General features: G+C 41.1%; 1 protein-coding gene across 2 annotated transcripts in view; it reads right to left on the reverse strand.

Annotated features, from left to right (window-relative positions):
* The window catches only part of npas2 (neuronal PAS domain protein 2), a 40,666-nt gene that overhangs the window by 7,014 nt on the left and 12,810 nt on the right, over nucleotides 1–20,842 (reverse strand). The window contains exons 1-13 of one of the 2 annotated variants that reach the window (XM_030100823.1): nucleotides 10,175–10,230; nucleotides 7,782–7,838; nucleotides 6,509–6,663; nucleotides 6,236–6,327; nucleotides 5,917–6,006; nucleotides 5,368–5,488; nucleotides 4,119–4,232; nucleotides 3,908–4,026; nucleotides 2,365–2,447; nucleotides 2,161–2,267; nucleotides 1,890–2,037; nucleotides 1,634–1,718; nucleotides 1,399–1,525 (exon numbers count right to left, since the gene is read on the reverse strand). In XM_030100823.1, coding sequence (XP_029956683.1) covers nucleotides 1,399–1,525; nucleotides 1,634–1,718; nucleotides 1,890–2,037; nucleotides 2,161–2,267; nucleotides 2,365–2,447; nucleotides 3,908–4,026; nucleotides 4,119–4,232; nucleotides 5,368–5,488; nucleotides 5,917–6,006; nucleotides 6,236–6,327; nucleotides 6,509–6,663; nucleotides 7,782–7,838; nucleotides 10,175–10,230 — 1,354 coding nt within the window. Of the gene's footprint in view, nucleotides 1–1,398; nucleotides 1,526–1,633; nucleotides 1,719–1,889; nucleotides 2,038–2,160; nucleotides 2,268–2,364; nucleotides 2,448–3,907; nucleotides 4,027–4,118; nucleotides 4,233–5,367; nucleotides 5,489–5,916; nucleotides 6,007–6,235; nucleotides 6,328–6,508; nucleotides 6,664–7,781; nucleotides 7,839–10,174; nucleotides 10,376–20,842 lie in introns of those variants that run through there. The other variant, XM_030100821.1, reaches the window with a different exon arrangement.

The raw sequence follows: 20,842 nt of genomic DNA on the forward strand, positions 1-20,842 counted from the left end.
TCATTCAAAGCTGCAAAACATCTGAAAAAGAACTAAAAGACTGATGTTGAAAAGCCTGTAGCATCTCAGGGTTGCACGATTTCTAGAGCGCTCAAGCATCGACGTTTTACACCAGTTCAGCCTGCTAATACTACTTCACTGGCAATGAGAGAGCTTTTACGACTCCTTCTCCCATTAGTAACGTCACCAGGAAGGGAACTACAAACAGCAGCCCTCACTTTAAATTCAAAGTCAACTTTCCCTTGTGATTTTGTTGCACTTCCATCTGCAGGTTTTTTGTTTCGCACTCCTGGGCCAAACCTTTGCGAGTACACCGGCTGTGTTTTCAGACTCACTTTTAATTGTAGCAAAAAATAATACGGATAATAATAACTTCTGACTTGCCCTTTAAAGTCCTAACAAACCAGTATATTAGCTCACTGGTGGTGTTGACATGCTGCAAACTTTCAGATAGCTCCTTCACTTCAGTAAAATTTAGGAATGAAATCTAAACTGAATGAACTACAAGTGAAATATGTTCAGTTTCCATTTCTCAGGCTTTGCACCGACACTACCCTCATGTATCAGAAACTGGTCAGAGATTCAGACTTCGTCAGTCCAAGTTGGACCAGTTTTGTTTCTTAAATACAAAACCTGATTAAACTTATGAAAATGGCTTTTCTTTTGGGTTGTATGATGTGATTGTATAACAATACCGCTGATTCACAAGCCCTTGACTGCCACCTCATCCTGCCGCTGACTTAAACCCACAATAAGTGATGCATTTGCGTGATACTGTCTCACGGTGGCCAACACACAGTGAAAGACGCGAAATAAAAACATCCACAAACAGATGCTGCGCAACGAAAATGCCCTGAAACTGAACGAAAAGCCTGTGTGCGTGTGTGTGGGCTCCAGGAAGACGGCAACATCGGGTTTACTTTTCATAAAGAGCCACTGTGATGACTCTGCCGTTGTGTATTCTTCATGAATATGCAGATGGGAGTGAAGTGTTTTAGGATATTGGAAGGTGGGTGGAGAAGCAGCGAGTCAGGGAGATTGGGAGCTCAAATAAACAGGGCACGCTAAAGTTAGCCTTGGAAAGCTTTCGTCACCCACATAAATCATGGCCGGCGTTACGTGACGTCGGGTCTGCTCGGTTGCGGTACTTTTACCACTGATTGCAATTTTTTTCCAAGATTACATAACAAAGGCTCGACTGGGCTTTTCTCATAAACTCCAGTGAAGGATGATAGGTCTCCTCCGTCACTGTTCTGGAATCCGCATCCAAGTCAAAGAAAAGTCCCTTTAAACTCAAACGGAAAGGCAGATGTGGCGCTCATGCAGGAGGAGGATTTCTGAACTTGGCGACCCGACGCGGGCTCCGGTTAGCACTTTAGGGTACAGAGGATGACTCACATGCAGAGTCAGACAGCGCTGTGTGGGAGGACTTCCGGGAACTGTGGGAGGACACCGAACGTGCGCCGCTGTTTCTGTCCCGAGGAGCGTCCAATGTGGAGCAGATGTCCAAGTACAACTCTTGAGCCTGCGGCACAAAAGCAAAGCTCAGCGCACAACATCAGGTTCGACGCTGACGCCAAGAGCGGCCTTGAAGATGTCACATGCCGTGCGTAGCGGGGCTCTTCGCTCTCACCTTCACTGAAGATGGAGCTATCTCAGGTGGAGACAGCTCCTCAAGGCCGAACGCTCTTCTCCTTTCAGCGCGCACTTCAGCATAGCTGAACAACAGCAGACACAAACCGTTACGTGACACACACCGTTATTTCTTTTCTCCCCCGAAGTGAGCTAAGAATCGTGAACATTCGCAGCTCAAAGAAAAACGATGAAAAGCACACATCTCTCTGCAAACGCACACGAGAGGACATCGGGAAACAATTATCGAGGCTCACCTGACAACAGTGTGCGTGCAGACAATGAACTCCGGTTTGGAGTTCCACTGGTGGTAAGTGATGTAGTAGTGAGTCTGCAACCAAATCCACTGCTGACCTTTGGTCAGGAAGCGATAATAGCAAGACTTGCCCTTTCCAAACTGCATTACTAAGTAAGAGAAAAAGAAAAGGCCACATCAGTGTTGTGCTGAGGACACAAGCAGAGGTTTTCTTGTCTGTACAGTTCGTACGTCAGCCTGCGACACGCTGCTGGCTCTATTCAGATACTTACATTGCTTGTGACACTGGGCGATGAGATCCAAGTCATCCACATGGTAGTAATCATAACCAGACGTCCCAAGAACCTCAAAAGGTAGATAGCCTATGATTGGTGAAGCTCTGAAACGTAAAACATGGAAACATTTGAACATTTTTGGATAAGTTGGATGAAGTGACAGATATAGAAGATGGTTTTTGTTTTGTTTTTTTTTTTTACCTGTGATCTAAGAACAAGAACTTCCATTCAAGGCTGTGTCTGGAGGTGAATTCATCACAGGGATCGTCCACATTACACAAATCCTGAAAGGAGTCACAGGATAAGAAAGCCCCATTAGGATTTCACAGCGCGGTGAGAAAGGATCAACTTGAAAATATTATCTCTTTGCTTGAGCAAAATGAGTTGAGAAGTCATTAGTTCAAATCATCTGATCCGTTCTAAACAGTCACACAGGCTGAAGTACAAGTGGACATGATGGATTATTCCCATGAAATATATCACAAGATGTTCAGCATGCTGTCCTGGAATCGAGCATCAGACCCTCATATTACCCCATAAATCTGCGGCTCTCAACCTGATGCCCTGGACAGCTTTAACGGGGGTCACAGAGGTCACCGGTGGGGTTCGAGACCTTAGACATGCACACGTCAAAGAAACTATAATAGGACACTTTTTAAAGGCTCTTGCTTTTGTGTATTTGCAGGAGTGAGTGTGTCTGCCAGCCAAATGGCTTCACTGGATTTTCTTTGCCAAATCAGAGATTGGAAAGGGGGTCATCCTCTTTCAGATTTCTTGGAGGCATTTTGGGGAGGGGGGCTTCATGGAACAAAGGTCAGGAACACTGACAGAAACAATCATGTTATTATATTTTCTTTTGTCGTCCTAAAAGAGAACAACAGTTCAGAATTTCTTGTCAGACTGCGACCTTGGACATGCAGCTTCACTGTGAACAAAACCACTTGACAGCTGAAAACAATGTGCAGGAGAAACGGCAAGAAACGTGTTTTGTTCAGACGTCAAAGGCAGCCAATAGAAAATGAGTTTTTTTGCAAAGACTTGTCTTGAGTCGTGAAAAATAATTTGGTGTCATTTGGTCTAAAGGTTATTGTTACAGTCACTCCGTCTGGCCAGTCGGTGGACTCGGTGTCTTTTGCATGTTGGACGGAGTAGCAGGAGGGAGCTGAAGCCCATCCAACAGTTCTGCTTCCTCTGAACAAGCAGTATTTCAATGGCGCTCGCCCATGTTACACTATTATTACTGCAATTCTGTAAGTGCTAACAAACATCAGATGATAACATTCCCTGGGCCTTCATTAAAAACTTTCCTTTTGCATGTTTGCAAAAAGAAAATTTTTTATATATATATACACATATACATATATATATATATATATATATATATATATAGATATAGATATAGTGTAGTTTCTCAGAAAGGCTTCAGCATTTCTGAACTAATGGGTCTTTAGCTTTCAGCGCCTCTCGGTTCAGATGTCTTCCACTGATGTAATAAACTGAAAGGTACACAATGTGACTCGCTGAGTCTGTGTGCCTCAAGACATTTCCAGACAGAGTGTGTGTGACACGATGGAGTCGGTTGGGTCCGCAGCATGCCTGTCCTCAGACAGCATTCCTCTCGCATACTGCTGCCATGCACACCGTGACCGCTGCCTGTGCTGCGTGGCGTTCTCTTTTCGCTGCGACGACGCAACGCAAATTACGAAACAAAGGTTGCGAGTGTTACAATCCGAGCCCGCCTTACCTTTAAAAACTGTGGAGTGACTAATCGGACAGTGGCAATGAGGCAGACCTGCTCCTCCAGCGATGACTGCAGACTTCTTGGCAACGGCAGATCAAGCCCGTTACAAGAAGGTGTAGGCACTGTGAGACGAAAAAAGGTTGGTTGGTATCCAGGCTACACTGGACGGATCTGAAACATATTAATAACTCAAATGCCAAAAACAAATGCTCACCATTGTTATGAAACTTGAAATCTCCAACAAACTTAACATATTCGTATACCGGTGGCTCCTTTGGGTCTATGTTGCCTCTGGCTAGATGACAGCAAAATTCAATATGTGCATCACCTGAGAACGGCAGATAATATTTACATAGTTAGCGACATACACAAATTTCTGTGCAAAACATCATCAAGCTTGTTAGTAATGATGTGGTTCAACGTGTGAGCAGTTGTGCACAGTGAGGAAAGAAGTATATAATGGAATTATTTTCAGGTATTGTTATTTTCCAAAGGGATGAGAGGGCATAAAAAACAAAGTAAAAAAAGGGCTAAGAGGTGATCATTCAGGTATGTAATCACTGAGCGCTATTAATAACACATTTCTAAAGGGTTTAAAGAGCTAACTTATGTGTTGACGGGAAAAGTTAATAAGTGAACGCCCAATCTTCCCAAAAGGAACTCAGTGGAGTGAAAACATTTACTAGCTTAATCTCAACGAGACTTGAATTTCCTGAAAAGCTACAATGAACACAAGCTGAAAGAGGAAGGTGATCATCTACTCAACACAAAATCTCTGAACTCATTAAACTTAGGGTGTGTGTGTGTCTGTGTGTGCATATGTGTGTGTTTGAGCCTCATCCACCCTCCCTTGGTTACAATGGCTTTTCTTCATGTGTCACTAAATAAAGGAAAATAAGATATTTTTTATATATATACAATAAATCAAACATTTATTTCAGTGTCATGCAGAGAAGGAAAAGATCACAGCTTGCATGACTTTTTAATATTTTCCTTGGCGTCTGAGGAAAAGGGTGAGATACTTGCAACTCCTGCCCCGTCTTACCCAGAAAAGCCCAATAGTGACACAGGATTAAGGTCAGTGTCTTAAACCTCCCATACTACATTGCTTTGGATTACCGAGTTAACATAACAGTGATTTAACGTCTTAACTATCATACTAAGCTAGCTCCTATTATTAGCAAAAAGTCTAAACATAGTTACACACTAATCAGCAATCCAATAAACAGCAGACCCCAATGCAGTAACCTGCTCTATATATAAGAGTTCAGTCTGTGGCCGTGTTGTGAAACAAACATAGTGACACTGTGTGTCATGTGTGCAGCATTTCTGAAAAATACTGGACTTTAGAGCTCTAGAACTGAGAGGAAATCCACAGGCTTTAACCTTTGGGCTTCCGTTGTGTTGCAGCACGATGACCCAGACACAGTGTGTGCAGCGAGCCCGCCCAGCAGGATACTCACTGTCAAGGAAGTCAGCAGCAATGGGGTCAGTCATCAGCATGTGGGATGATAGCAGCTTATACACCTCCCCGTGTTCCCGCTCCGGGAGGAAATTCAAGATGTTTTGGTCCACCATATCTGACTGGTGAGAGAAAGAATAAAGGATGACAGTCAATCTTCTGGAGAGAACGTCACCCGAAACAATTCGACAATGCAGCAGCGGGGCATTATCGTCACATGCTGGAGAACTGTACACAACAAAGAGAGTTACTGCAGACACACGCAGGGCTGAGAGCACTTCTCAGCTGGGTCATGTCGAGAACAACGCAAGATCTATTAATTTATGTCATGAAAAAAAACTAAAGTTTAAAGGTTAAAACAATATTCTTTATAAATGGAGATAGAAATTAGATCAGGTGACGTCAAATGCGGGCCTGTATTTGACGGTAAACACGTAAATGGCCTGCATCTGATAATGAAAAGAAATTATTCATGTCTATGTAGCAATATGTTGTGGACAGATGATAATGGCTGTCAGTAGAGTAGATGAATTTAAGCTCCGCCGCTTACCGGTAAATGGCCAATAAGTGAGGACACGCTGTCAGACACGTATATGATGTTGCCATCTGTAGTTAACGCAACCAAGAAACCATCCAGGGCCTAAATGAAGATGGAAAGAGAGAAATGATCAAATGTTACAGAGTAATAAGCAGTGTAAATGTCACATACCGTTTTTATCATGTTGCTGTTTTGTTTTTTTTTCCTACCAGCCTACTGAAACTGAATGAGTTCTGACTTTTTCAGCAATGCTGAAAAAAACACTTTGCTCTTATTTTCCGATCAGAATGAGTCATTGCTTGTGCTGCGAAAACATCTTCCTGAGCTTTACCTCCAGCATGAGCTGAGTGAACTCCTCGTTACTGAGGAACGAAGGCTTCCAGTCCTGCCGCACGTCGCAGGTGTCGTTCTGTGCAGTGATGTCTGAAACAGACGGGAGTTTCAGCGAAAGGCGACCATGAAACTGAGAATGCAGGTCACACACACACACACACACACACACACACACACACACACACACACACACACACACACACACACACACACACACACACACACACACACACACACACACACACACACAGCGCACTCAGCAGAATCCTACCTTTCTGTTTCTGCAAGAAGTCAATGGTCCTCTGCAATATGGTGGATTTGTCCATTTTGCGTGGATGACCTTGACCCTGCAGCATGGTGCATAGCTCCTTGATAAGCACATTGAATTGGTCCCGTCTTTTCTTTTCCGACTTGTTACGGGATGCCCTGAAGTGGAAGATAAACAAACAACAACAGTTAGAAATCTGTGGGAATGCAAGGGATAGAAAACCTCTGTCATTACAGAGAGTTTGGTTGAACTTGCATTTATCCAGTTGAAGCTGCAAATGGAAGAACGACAGTTGGTTCAGAATATTAGAATAATCTATCAGGACGATGTGGAGCAATGAGAGAGGAGATTAAAACTATATTGTCTTGAAATCTGGAAGATTTGTGTTAATCTGTGGGAATGCTTTGTTACAAAAACAGATGGTGACAAAGAAATAGTTAAAACTGTGTTTGCGGATTAGGTGAATAATCCCATAAAAATGCTAACTACTATAATAAAAGAGGGAGTCGTGTGCTATCTCAATCTATATTAAAAAAAAATTCTTACATTAAAGGAATCTAAACTTTAAAATCCCCATTTTTCATATATATGCTGTGCGCACTGTGACGTCCGTCCCTGAAAGTCCTGCCTGAGAGAAAGTTGCTGATGTGGGAGGGTCGGCAGCTCATGTACCTGATCTGGTTCATCCACGCTGAGTAAAAGCCTGCCGGAGGGCCTCTCCCTGTTTCACCCAGCATCTGTCTACTTGTGGTTTGCAAGTTGGGCTCTTTATTTTCTCATTTATCAAATGGCCTGTCAGTTATCTATTTGCGCTGTTGCCAAAGACGTTGAGACAATTTGAAAACGACGCCCGACTTCCCGACTACTCAATGAGGCCGGAATGAAAGCATTAAGGGTCTAAAGCTCCCGGCACACAGCGAAACGTCTAAAACAGATATTAACATGAAAGAAGGCAGAAGACAAAAACTACTTCTCCCTTTAGAAAGCGTGTTGTTTTGTGTTATGTTCATTAAACAGATTAAGTTTTTCTTTCTCAGAGTTCGGCCTTAACAGGACACTGAGGCGACAAGTTCGCTTCACTAACGATCTACAAACACCCAATGTGTGCGTCAGTATGTGCCATATGTTCTTTTCTAAACCCGTTTAGCTAAACTGTAACTTAAAGTTATATGTGCACTTTTAAACATCTGACTGCGACACACATATGCGCACATACACACACACACACACACACACAACCACACAATGACATAAAAACAAGTGTAGGACTGAATACCTTTTTGCCCTGTCTTTCTCATCTTCGTCCATTAAATCATCCACACAGCTGTTGGTGCTGGAAACACAAAAAGACATGTTTTTTTTTATTTTACAACTTCACATCCCATTACCTTCTGGTTATTGCTCATAAGCTCACTCTGTCAATCTAAATTGACTATAAGTTTTTTTATGTGTGCATTTTTTTCCGTCTGTGATGGATGTGAAACATACAGCAGGTGTGAACTGGCTTTTGATTCACATTAATAGGAAGATGGACAGATGGATTTCACTTGAACGAACCTTAAACTGCTGCATTCAAATATCCAGGAAACCCATAAGAGTAAAAGAGAAAGCCCAGTCTACAGAACACAGACGGCCTCAAACTGAAGTAGATCATTCACCGGTGTGCTTTTTCCTCCTGGAACCTGTCAAAGTATGTGCTTTATAACAGGCCTGCGAGTATTAACATGCATCTCGGGTTGCAGGATGTGCGGAGAGAAGAGGGCTCAGTCACTGATTAGCACCAATCAGACATCGTCGGTCGTCCGTCACAAACAAAATGAACTTTCCACTTTCTGCCGCCATGATTCTTTTAGAGGAACCGGGTAACCCAGTTAAAGCTCCCGGGCTTCTGCAATATTCATCAGGTCACTGTGACATCCAAACAACCCACTCCAAACTTGTATTTTTGGTTTGTGTTGTGGTTACATACACGGTCTCACGTGGTTTGGTGTTAAATGACAGCGGGTCCAACCTGTAAAGTCTTATTTTAAGTTACCCGTCGGGGGAGAAGAGAGCCAATATTATTTTAAACTTTTTTTAACACATCACTGCTGGTTATTATCTGACAGCATAGCAGTATGAATGGAATTGACATAATACAGCAAGTTAATCACTGGCAACGTAGATAAACAGCCATAAAGCTGAATGTTACTTATAAACAGGCATACCTGAGTGAGACTTTAACCCGAGCTTGGCGAGTTGCTGGAGCCACGTTCAGGTCTACTTACTTTCAAATGTCAACTTAATTAAAGAATTATCTAACTGACTCTGACGGCACAAAAAGCAAGTCCACTTGGCTCTTGGGAGCAAAGGACCAGCAGTGCATAAAATAACGCTGAAATAAGATTTCCTCTGTGGCGAATTCTGTAAATTTAATATTATAACTTGATTATTAATTTCATTTTACTTTTACAGAAATGAGAACATTTTAACATGAGGGTTTAAGTTAGAGATGAGCTGTAACTTCATTATTACTATGATCACATGATCGTCTATAAGTTTATAGTTATGACCTAGTTATTTCAGACACCACATCCACTGTCACGCTCCCACACAATAGGAACAAACGCACTGCTCATTATCAGGACCGTTTGGCCCAGAAATAAGAAGCATGCTTCCATTTCTATAAAGTTGATCTGTATTGGATCAGTAATCAATAGCCCAGCATTGGCCCTGATTGATGCCAGCCTGTTCATCACGTCAATGTCAAACATTCTGTGTTTCTACAAATAACACCAGAAGTGAGCATGACTTCTTCAGCAGCTGAAACTTAAATGCCTTTCTGTATTAAAAAAAAAAAATTTTAACACTCCAGTCTTAAAAAAAAAAAAAAAAAAAAAAAAACTCAGTTTGCTCGGCTGCATCGTTCATCTAGAAACTGTTCTATAGTTGGACTGGATAACAGCTTCTCAGACATCCAGGATGACATCTTGGTTTCACGCAGATAAAATCTGTGCAGCACACGGAGGCACTGCTTGGATGCGTTAAGTGTAACAATACGTGTGAACATTTTGAAGATGGATTTCTTGTGGCGTTCCGCTGAATGTTCAATGAAATGCCAATCACTGCTTTATTCAACAGCAACGACGGCGGACGGCAAAAAAATAAATTACTTTTTTTTTTTTCATAGCATCAGTACAAAGAGGACTGCGTCAAGAGTCAAAATTAGAACCCTCCATACAACCTTCACATAATGTATGGTCATTTTTTTAAATGCCTGTGCCTCATATAACCAAACTGTTTGAATAAAAACTTCAGAAATTACATGAACTTTGTGCGGCTTTGCAACCCTGGTGTGTCTCAAAAATGTTTAAATCACGTTGAATTCATTATTTCAGTTATTTCCACACTGACAACTAACAAAAAGTCGATTCAAGTCAATTCATCTGTTTGAATTGGAATTATATGGCCTCTATTTGGGAAAAAAAATTATGAGGGTTGGAACATTTCTGTTTCTGTGTAATATATTGAAAATAAATGGATGAATCACATTCTGAGAAAAATGAACATTTCCAATGCATTTAAGTTTTTGGGGCCGTTTCAGTACGTTTTTGATTATAGTGGACAAAAGACACATAAAAGTATTTCTTTATCAGAAATATTCAGAGCTCCGCTTTATACGATACTTACTCCCATTCCCTGCGGGTGGACGGACAGGGACCACCGAAGTCAGAAAGGTTGTCCATATTCACGCCCTCTCCCAACCAGGCCCTTTCTGAAGTCTTTGAAGTCCCATCCGTGCTGTCCTCGACTGAAGGCGCTTTTCAGTAAAAAGCCACCAGCAACTTGTTTCCCTCCACCTCCTCAACGCCACTGAAGTTGTGCCAAATCCTGGAATAAAAAGAGACAATAGTGATTATGATATACAGGAAATTAACTCTTTATTTCTTTATTAAAGAAAAAAAAACTTATGTCAAAGCAGAAAAAGGCAGGGCTTCTGCTTTCAGACTGTAGAAAGAGCCTCCATTTGTCTGTGAAAAACAGTTTTGTGTAGCTGAAGAAGCATTAATAATGCAATGACAAGTGAATAAGCCATCTTCACCTGGGTGCAGTACTTCATCACTAAAGAAGTGTTTTTGCACAGGAGGAGCTCCCCTGACCTAGAAACATGTCTGAAGCTGACACCTCCTTTGATAACCCAGCATAAAAAAGCAGAGTGCAGAACAGCCACCTTCTGCACATCCTTTGTATATGGGAAGCTTAAACAACATAGAGCAGACGCCTCTATTATAAACCAAACTAAGAACTCACAGAGAGAAACCTTGGACAACCGCAAACACACAACACAAGCCTGTATTCACCTCCAAATATTAAAAGCACAGCTGAATACGTTCCACACCTCCATGCATGTATATCCCTCCATGTGAGGAACAAAATGTACGATACATCTTCCTGTCCATCCAGTTCCAACCATCTGATGTGAAGAGATAAGTGACAGTGACATAACGCTATCTTTTTACTTAAAGGATTCCATACGATAGTCTACGGTTCTTCTAAATCCATGCAGTGAGCATCTTATTTCGTGTGTGTGTGTGTGTGTGTGTGTGTGTGTGTGTGTGTGCACGGCGAGTGGTTTCCAGCAACAATTTCTTCCTTCATTTTTACACAAAAGCCGACACACAGAACACACTGCTGGAAAATCTAAGAGCGGTGTGACGTAGCCGTGATAAATTACAATCCCTAAAAGTTTCTGTCTGCCATCAAATAATCGTGATGAGGTGTTTCATTATGGGAACCATTTATTTATCTGAAGTGCGGCCATATCAGAAATCACTGGAGCCACAGGGTGCATGTGCACCAAACTGTATGATGGAGAAATGCCTCCGTCCTGATTGCATAAATACTTTATGAAGCACCACAGTTCCGTCTTGCTGTATTTTATCCAAACGACAGGGAAGTGGTGTGGTGGGCTCTCTCTTCTCACAGGAAGAAGGCTCCAGCTTGACTTAGCATGCGTGCGTGTGTGTGTGTGTGTGTGTGTGTGTGTGTGTGTGTGTGTGTGTGTCATCTTTACTTCCTCTCATATGTGTTTGATGGGTAAACTGGTGGCTCGAATGTGGACCGGATCGAGTGTTTACTCAGCTTTTGGGGCAGACAACTGCCAAAAACAGACAGCTGTGATCAGATCCAGCGACACTATGCAATAATTTGTTCTGATAATAAACTAATGCCACTTTCAGTCAGCGGATAAATGCAGGAAGAGATTGTAAAACAGTATACCTCCTTCAGTTAGTCTCATTTATGAAATTCAAGGCCTTCAAATCAGCTAATCTAATCAAAAACCAAAGTAGCCACTGCTCAGCTAAAAGCACTTTCCCTCCCATCTCCAGCTTTTATGAAATGTAAAACTTGAAAGACAAATAATCTTCTTCTTCGTCTTCTTCTTCTTTATGCTTTCAAATCAGCCATTTAATATTTTGTCATGCTCACATTGTGCTCTTTTCGAACAGCATTTAACTGTGGAACCCGTGTTCTCTGATTTGTCCAGAACTACATTTCCATGGAAAAATTTCATTCAACTTTTTCCAGATCAAACGTTTCAACATATGTGAAATCAAACATCTACTGTACGGCTGATCCGTTACTCAGACTTTTCCAGGGGTGCTTGTCTGACACAACATGGATTTAAAATGAACAGGCTGATCAGGAAAGAGATCAAATTCAGAAAGGGCATGAGGTGCTGTGAAGGAACAGGTGTAGATCGCTACCAATAACATTAACCAGCGGGGGATAATCAGCCATTCAATTAATTATGTTCACATTCAGTTAATTTGCGGTGTACTTAATTGCATCTGCAGGGAGTGTGTGTGTGTGTGAGTGTGTGTGTGTCTATATATATGTATCGTGACGGGTTCACCACATGATTCTCCAACTTCAGGTCAGTCTTATATATTAATTCAGTCGCTTTAACCCCTCAGAGCACAAAATGAAAGATGTGGAAATTGGATATTTCCACCCTGGGATTTTTATACGCTTTCTGCTTTATTTTTGTCACTTTTCATATAAATAACACTTTCAGATTAAATGACATTTGATCATATCAGACAACAATCACATCTATTTAATGACTTTTATTATTTGCAGAGAACTACCACTGATATGACTTAACAGATGCAAATTGTGTTTTTGTTTAGAGATGTTGACACGCTCAGTTTTCCTGGTGTTACGTGCAGACTTTAAGCATGTTAGTTCATGCATCAGTCAGGTGCAATGGCTTGGAAGACGACATGCGAAGCGAACCGGAGCACAATGGTATTTCTCCTATGATGAGACGCGTACAGCGGAGGTGTGGCACATGTTTGTAGGTTTATACATTCCGGGAGCCCAATCAACACCGGTCGAGGTTTAGCAGAGCAATTTAGTCACACGTTATGTGGCGTTAATCAACGTAATAGTTCAGAGTGTGAGAAACATGGGTGTTGCCAATTAGGTCATCTCCCTGTTACGAGTTAATATTAGTCGGGTGGGAAGTTGCCATTACAGCAAACAGATGTTGTTGGTTTTTCTGATATCATCCAACATGAATCCGTCAGATCCCAACACCAGGTTTACGCAATCCAGGTCTTCTATAACCTCACACCCCCTCAGTGACGCATGCACATCTCACCCCTCCCTCGGTTTAGTCAGCTCAAGGTGGGTAGGAATAACCGGGATGTTTAACGCAGACAGAGATTTCCATTAAGGTTTTAATTAATGTAAACAAAACAGTATCTCCTCCCTCCCATCCCTGTTCACACAGCCTTAGACAAACACAGGAGTAAAGGAGCAGTAAAAGGAAAGGAAAAAAAAAAAGCAGCAGGAGGAAAGCAGAGCGTGGAGCCACGCGAATCTTTAACAATGCCACAACGAACATCTAAACTGTATGAGGAACGTCAAGCCATTTTTTTTTTTCTCTTTTCAGGCAAGCAATTACCATTTTAATGTTTCCCAAATTGACAGTAAATGGTCAGAAAGAAAAAAAGTTTGCTACTGCTGAGGGAAACACTTAGGCGTAATCAAAAACACCAATTCTGCATTTGCTGCAGCTCTGTCCAAACACGGACCGCCAAACTAAACTAACGCTTAGATCATTTACACTTTTACAGCGAGAGACCGAAACCAAAAAATACCTTCTTTCCTGCTGCTACAGTGAGGAAGTGTCAAATGTTTGTCGACAATGCGTGAAATAAAAAATAAACAGACCCATTTTCAAGTTCGTGCAACCAAACAATTAAAACTACTTTTAATAATAACTGCTGAATCTAAACCATAATTATTGAAACAGGAAAAAGGAAATTGCTTTTTTGCTGCTTCAACTTGTACGTCTTGCTTCTGCAGAGCCATGTAAAATAAAACCTCATTCTTCAGATGTATTGAGGTTAAACCACACCTTGCAAGGTTAACAGCTAAAATACATCAGCGTCTGGTTACACTCATGCCTTCAGGTATTTAAAGCCTTTAACAAGAAACCTGAACTCTTGACATAAGGTAGTGTGCACAAGTTCAAGCTCATGAACGACGCAATATGTAAACAGGCTGCAAGACTGAGACAATGAAGGCTGTTTACTTTCTGACTGCTTTAACAACTTATTTCTTTGAAAGACTGCATGCTTCCATGTAGAGGTCATTACAGGCGAAAACGCCACGATGAATCAAACAGAATTCCCTGAATGTGCTTATAAAGCTATGCATCGTCTGCATTTTCACCTTGAACCTTATTGACTTTATTACTTTGGTTTTCTATAAAAAAAAAAGTTTCTTGATCAATTTGTACCAGTGCTGTAGCTGAAAACCAATAAAAGCTGTCATCAGAAACAAATGGCTGCAGTCACACAGCTCGTTTATTACTGGAGACAGACAATAATCCTCCATGGCTTTAAATTACATCTGAAAAGCCCTTGTTTCCTCTTCAGCTGGATATTAGTGTTAGAATTTCAAAAACACTTGTGACCTCTGTATCCCGTTTCTTCTGCTGTGAAGCTGCTATTTTGTCAAAGAAAAAAAAAAATCCATGAGATTCTACAACACTGCTTTGCTACCTTATCCTTGACTAAGTTCACAATGTATCTATAGAAATACATCTTTGATAACACATGTGCTTCTCATAATTACTTGATGAGATGTATAACAATGCTTATAATGATAAAAATGAAAGAATCCTTCAAAAACAGAGTCAATGAATACATTTTTATCTGAATTATCATTTTTCTTTCATATTTAGTGAATATGTACCGGCAATTATCGATTTCCACCTGTACATCAGGTAGCCTACATACCATTTGAATTTAATTTGATGAAAGTATCAATATCAACCGCCCTCTCATGAGGCATGATATTTGAATTGAGATCAAATCTGACATGCCTGGAAGTTTATTCATTCATTATGTCTTTGATCTGGAAAAACAAATGTCAGAAAACTTTCATTATTAATTTGTATCAAAATTGGTTCAAGTCTGTTTCATTTCTATGTGAAATGTAGACGGATGTAAAGAGAAACTTTGGGATTTGCTGAACTGGCACTGGAAGCAAAAATCATCAACAGTTTCAACAGATACATCAGACCTTCAAATATTGGGATTTTAAAATCAGGACTTTAAAAAAGCGCTTTGATTCGTCTGTTTCATTTAATGTTTATCTTTGTAAATAAGGTAAAGATCTTCCATCTCTCTTTTTTTTTAATAAATATTTGACAGCTGAAGCTTTATGTTTTACTCGCTTAAAAACAATGATATTATATCAAACAATGTCCCTGTAATGCAAAAATCAGTTGTTCCTCATCTGTAAAGTCTTAAATGATACTGTTTCAGATGAACGGAGGCTATTTTAAGAATTTGTTGTGCATTAATACAATATACTATGAAGAGAGAAAGTCAGATGTTATGGTTTCTTAAAGAAGTCAATACTCAAACTGACACTGTGCAACAGAAAACCAGTATAATGATAACAAGGCCTTTAAATCAGCAAAAAATTTCAGTTAAAAACTGAAAATTTACATCAACATTGAATTTCGATTTACTGTATTCTGCCATGCTCCCACAAGATCCATCCCACAGCAATGATTTATAAACACTATAGTCATCATTTGTAATGTTTTAAACTTAAAATGCCACAAAAGACCAAATACCCAAAGTCTCCTGAGAGATAACAGCCTGCTGTAAAGGCACTGTGGTATTTAAAGCCCGAGCGACCGGACTGTTTCTGCTGCTCTGGTGGTGAAAGACGAGTTTAAGATAACTGCTAATCCAACTGCGAGGGATGTCCCGCTGACGTTCGTCTACAAGTTTACACTGTCTGACTACCTCCACCTGCATCTGGTTCTGAGCCGACAGCTCAAGCTGTCAGGTAAACACTGACCGCGGCCTGGACAAGCTTAGTTTCAGCCAATCTGGAAACGTTTGTTTCAGCACGTCTGATTGTACAAGCTCAGACTGAATTCAATGAAGGAAATGTAACTGCTAGTAAATGGTTTGAAAAATAAAATAAAATGCTTGTTTAAATCAACTCTGTTGGACATGAATTTACTATTTATCAGGTACATCACTGTAATAAATACCAAATACAGCATCATGAAGACATGCAAACAAAAATTCCAAATGAACGTGTGTTCAAACCAACTTCAGTGCTGAGAAGGTGTGGAGTGGGGGAAAAAGTGTTTACTGTTGCTATTCTTGGTGAACATAAAGCACACTCTCAGTGATAAGGCAACGGGAAGCACTTTTATTTGCTACACACCTTCATGAATAACAGTGGGAAGGCCAACGGGTGCACCCAATGACCCTTTAACTTGCCACTATGTACAGGGTAAATAAGTAGCCATGCCATCCTTCTTTTCAGGGTCAGACAGCCTGGAAAGAAGAAGCCCCAAAAGGCCTTGTGAATAAGAAAACTGGGGGAGTTAGTGAGAGAAATGTGAACTCCTGCAGACTTAAAGCTGCCAGGTTGGGTAACATCAGCCTGACCTAAGCTCACTGAGAAATTATTTAAGCTTTTTTTTTTTTTTTTTTTTTTTGCCGGTGACATTTAACATCTTAAACGGAAGCAATAAAGACAATCTCTTTATTGATTTTTTTTTCTTTTCTGGGGATGTCATCAAGAGTAGCAACAATGGGAAAAAAAATAGGTTATTTCAACCTTGCAAGCAGGGCACTTGATGACTGAGAGCTGAAAACATGTAAGCGGCGTTCAGGAGCGCTGGGGAACATGTAACACTGTCTAATAACCACTCCGAAATACACCCTTAACCTGCTATCGCATAAAAAATCATACACTCCGTGCAGTCGTTACTATTATTTCAGAAAAGAGGTCGCCGGTGAACTTTGATGGTATAAACAGGAGGCGCGCGGAGGCAACGTGACAGCATGTATTTTTCCTTTTTTTTTTTTTTGCGCTCATCTGCGAGCTTAAGTTAAATCTCACCTACCTTGAAGACGGCTTCCCCAGCAGAAATATAGATCCACTGTCAACTTTGACCGATGCGTGCATTTTCATTGGAAAACTACGGCATTATAATTAAAAAAAAAAAAAAACCCGGCGAGTCCGACGGAGCGCCTTCCATTGCGTAACAACGCCTTTAAGTTAATAACGCGCGCGGTTGGTTATTATTAATCTCCGGCGATGCCGCGCGCCGCGTTGACGCTCCTAATTTACCGGGCGAGGAGGACGAGAGCTCTCCGGCCGTGCTGCTATTCCCGGTGGCGGGGCCGCCGCGTCCGTCTGTTTTCCAGGCACTGTACTCCACATCCTCCGCTGGCAGCGGCTTGTAAACAGGACCGAGTGGCTGCGGGAAAAGTAGGTCAGCTGGTAGCTCAATACTCGGCTAACGACGGCAGCAGCATAAGCAGGCGAAAGAAACCTGCGGTGACCGGAGAGGAGGAGGAGGTGGAGGAGGGGAGGGGAGGGGGGCACATTTGTAATCTTTAACACGTGCTTAATGCATAATAACACCCCACGAAATGTCATCATGAGGGTGGGGGGGGATTTTCAGGTGTAATGTTTGGAGCTGGCCGTGAAATTGTGAATGGTAGTGAAGCCCGGCGGCGGCAGCAGCAGGCTTTAATCTAGAAAGACTGGGCCCATATTCACCCAGAAAGGAAACATCCGACAGCAGCTGACACGGCTGTAAAACGACTCTTTCCAGGTACTGCTGGGACATTAAGGGGAATCGCCCATACAGGAGGTAAAGGTGCCTCCTCCCTCCCAACACAGGACGGAGCAGATTAGCCAGTCTGACCCTGTTTGAAAGTTTGCGAACCATTCATTTCAATCTGACAATGTAAGAAAAACCCAAGATGACGGTATACCCCCATAAGTTAAACAACAAACTCAGGACATTCAGTTTCCCCTGCTTAAGTACTTCCCCATGTACTTCCCATGGTTTCTCTCTCTCTCTCTCTGTCTCTCTCTCTCTCTCTCTCAACTTCCTGGTTGCTCTCTTTCTCAGATGAAGTCCCAAATGTGGGTCAGCAGTCTGCATGACTAATTTCAAGAGCTCATAATGGACAGGCTCCAAATATTTCTGCTGCTGTCAGATCGTAACACAAATGGCCACAGATGCAGGCGTAAAGCCACAAGCCGGAGACCTTCCAAAAGCAGTGAAAGAGAGCACTGAAGACCGTGTTTACTTTCTGATAAGAACAACGAGAAACTTTAGACTCTGCAACATCCCTATCAGTTTATGATAGTCATAATTATCAGTACATTAGTCAGGCTAGAGTTAATCTAAATTGTGCAGTCTCCGCTGAGTCTACTGGTTGTTTCGAGCAGCCTCTGCTACTGATTTTATACCTCATTTAGCGGCATTGACCAGTTGTGGCGTGTTAGGCGGTGGCCCTTACTGCTGCCAATCTGACAAATCCAAGTAACACCTTATAATTCAAAGACTGAACAAGAAAATCTTAATTGCAGCTGTATCCATGAATATCAGAAGTGCATTGTGAATGTGTAAAAATGAAAATGACATGTTTGCTGTTCCTAATTTATTCAGTCATTCAGAGTAGCAGACACAACAACACTGATACCAGAACCTTTAGCATCAAATATATATTCTGTGAGGGTGAATCTCTGAAAGCATCCTGATGTGTAATAATGTATAACATGCTGATTTTATTCATTTTTTTTTTTTTGCTTTGGGGTCATAATCTTCCAAATAACAGCGCTCTTTCTCTTCTTGAACCCAATTTTAACCAGACTCGAGTGCACAGTGTTCTTCATTTATTCATTATTTCATTTATTTTGATCACATAAGCATCTGCGGTTCATTTTTCTTTGATCCGTTGAGCTTTTGACTCCTGACCTCTGGCCCCATGCCTCCCGGTCATGTTAGAACAAGGGAATCAATATGTTGACATGCTGTTCATTGGGTGAATGAATGAACGTTGACATAGCATACACACTTATTGCATGCAGTTCAGTCCATCTTTTGCAATATGTATATTGTGAATGTTGATGACGCAGTGACAAAAAGGTTTGCGATATATTGCCCCGCTCAACAGTAGACTGCAGAAAAATCCTGCACCCTGACAAGTGACAGATTTTTCCTGCGTTCCTGTTGCTGGTGTCGCCGTTAATAGCATGTTATTAAGCTGAAATCTGACTGGTAAGGCCCACTCAAGATGAAAACGGTCTGCAGATACTGCCCCTAAATGAAAACGACTGATGCAGAATTTATTGTTAAATATGTGGCCAGTAATTTTCTTGACAATTTTCTTGACGCTCAGGTGTTACTTGAGCGTAAGGATTTGAGGATTTCAATGCAAAGCAAAACATTTTCCCCATTTCTTCAACAAAGACCATTTTAAAACTGTAGCCAGGTATGTTTATTGGTCATTAATTGTTATACAGTAGTAAACCCAGGGTCAAATGTAATAAAAGCCAAGTATTTTATAAAGTTTTACTTCAAATTATTTTGAAATATGTTTTCTAATGTTACGAATAGAAGAATCTGCCATGCTGTTCCAGTAAAGCATCTCTTTCACAGAACACCACTCCCTTTAAAAATGCTTGGATGTTGATGTTTAATAGATGCATACTGTCATATCCTGTTAAGTTATGGATTGTTAGTTGTTGTTTGGTGTTTCTTAGTTGCAATGCTGAACATCCAGAGATGGTTGAGTATCTTTTTAGCCTCCGACAATCAGATAAAACCTTCATACTACGTATGTTTTATAAGGCAGTTTTCAAGCTTCCACTTTGATGCTTTCCCATCTTTTCACCTCACATCATTTCTTTTTAATTCAATAGCAGCGCTGCATTTCTCTGATGGCGAGACATCTTGTGATGAAAGCCAGCTGTCATGTGAGCGCGGCGTACAGAGCGGATGAGAATCAACTGCTTTGACAGGTTCATCTAAAGCATCAGAAAGCCTTAAGTGCATGTTCCCAATTAGACAAATGAAGCTTCTCATACTGGAGAGTGTGAGCGCTGGCCTCCAAGTACTCGCTGTGAACATGATCAGTGAAGAAGTCTGAGTTACTCCATGTCCATGTCAAGCCAGTGTTGAAAAAAAAATTTTTTAAAACATGTTCGAAGCTGTTTTATAACAAATCAATACCAAAGTCTAACTCTGTAACGTGTGGCCTAAACCTGTAAATCCCTGTTAACGTATTTGGTGGCTTTCAAAAACAATTTTTATCACTTACGATATGATTTTGAAATAAAAGTAATTACAGAGCTGCATCTGGCATTGTCTCTTTTTTTCTGTGGGATGATGGGAGTTTCTCCCCGGACGTGCAGGAACATCAGGCGCAGCTCTGAGTCCATGCTGGATTCGCGCACCACTCGTCTCAAAGACCATCTTAATATAATGAGTCACATTTTCCCCACAGCTGATTCAGACTGCAGCTGTTGTAGTAGTCCTGATTTTCACGACTGATCTGGCTCACGAGGAGGGCTCTAAAGTGCAAGGATTTCACTGGCATTTGTCCCTGAAAACAGATACGCGTGAACCAGAGGAAAAATTTATGAGCACAGTGCATCAGTTAAGATGATCTTTTTTTTTTTTAATGTACAAAATATACAAATACAAGACAGTGGTAAAAGTGAAGTGGTCTCAAACCTACATCTGGATAGGTTTATACTGCCAGTCCGTTAACAGACTTACCCAAAATATCTGCTTGTTTGAAAAGTTAAAATCATCTCTCTTTTTTTCACCTTAGTGTCTAATTTTTCAATCACAAGGAACTCAATGATTTCATAGCTGTAGATTAGGGTTGCATTTAATTTAGTTAAATTTCTTTTCAGAAAAGCTGAACAATTTGAAACATTCGCAAAGTGAAATGCACAAAAGCCGCGTGTTTCGTTTGCTGCACAAAAGCCGTGTGT

This window comes from Salarias fasciatus, chromosome 10 (genome assembly GCF_902148845.1).
Source record: "Salarias fasciatus chromosome 10, fSalaFa1.1, whole genome shotgun sequence".
NCBI classification, from domain to species: domain Eukaryota; kingdom Metazoa; phylum Chordata; class Actinopteri; order Blenniiformes; family Blenniidae; genus Salarias; species Salarias fasciatus.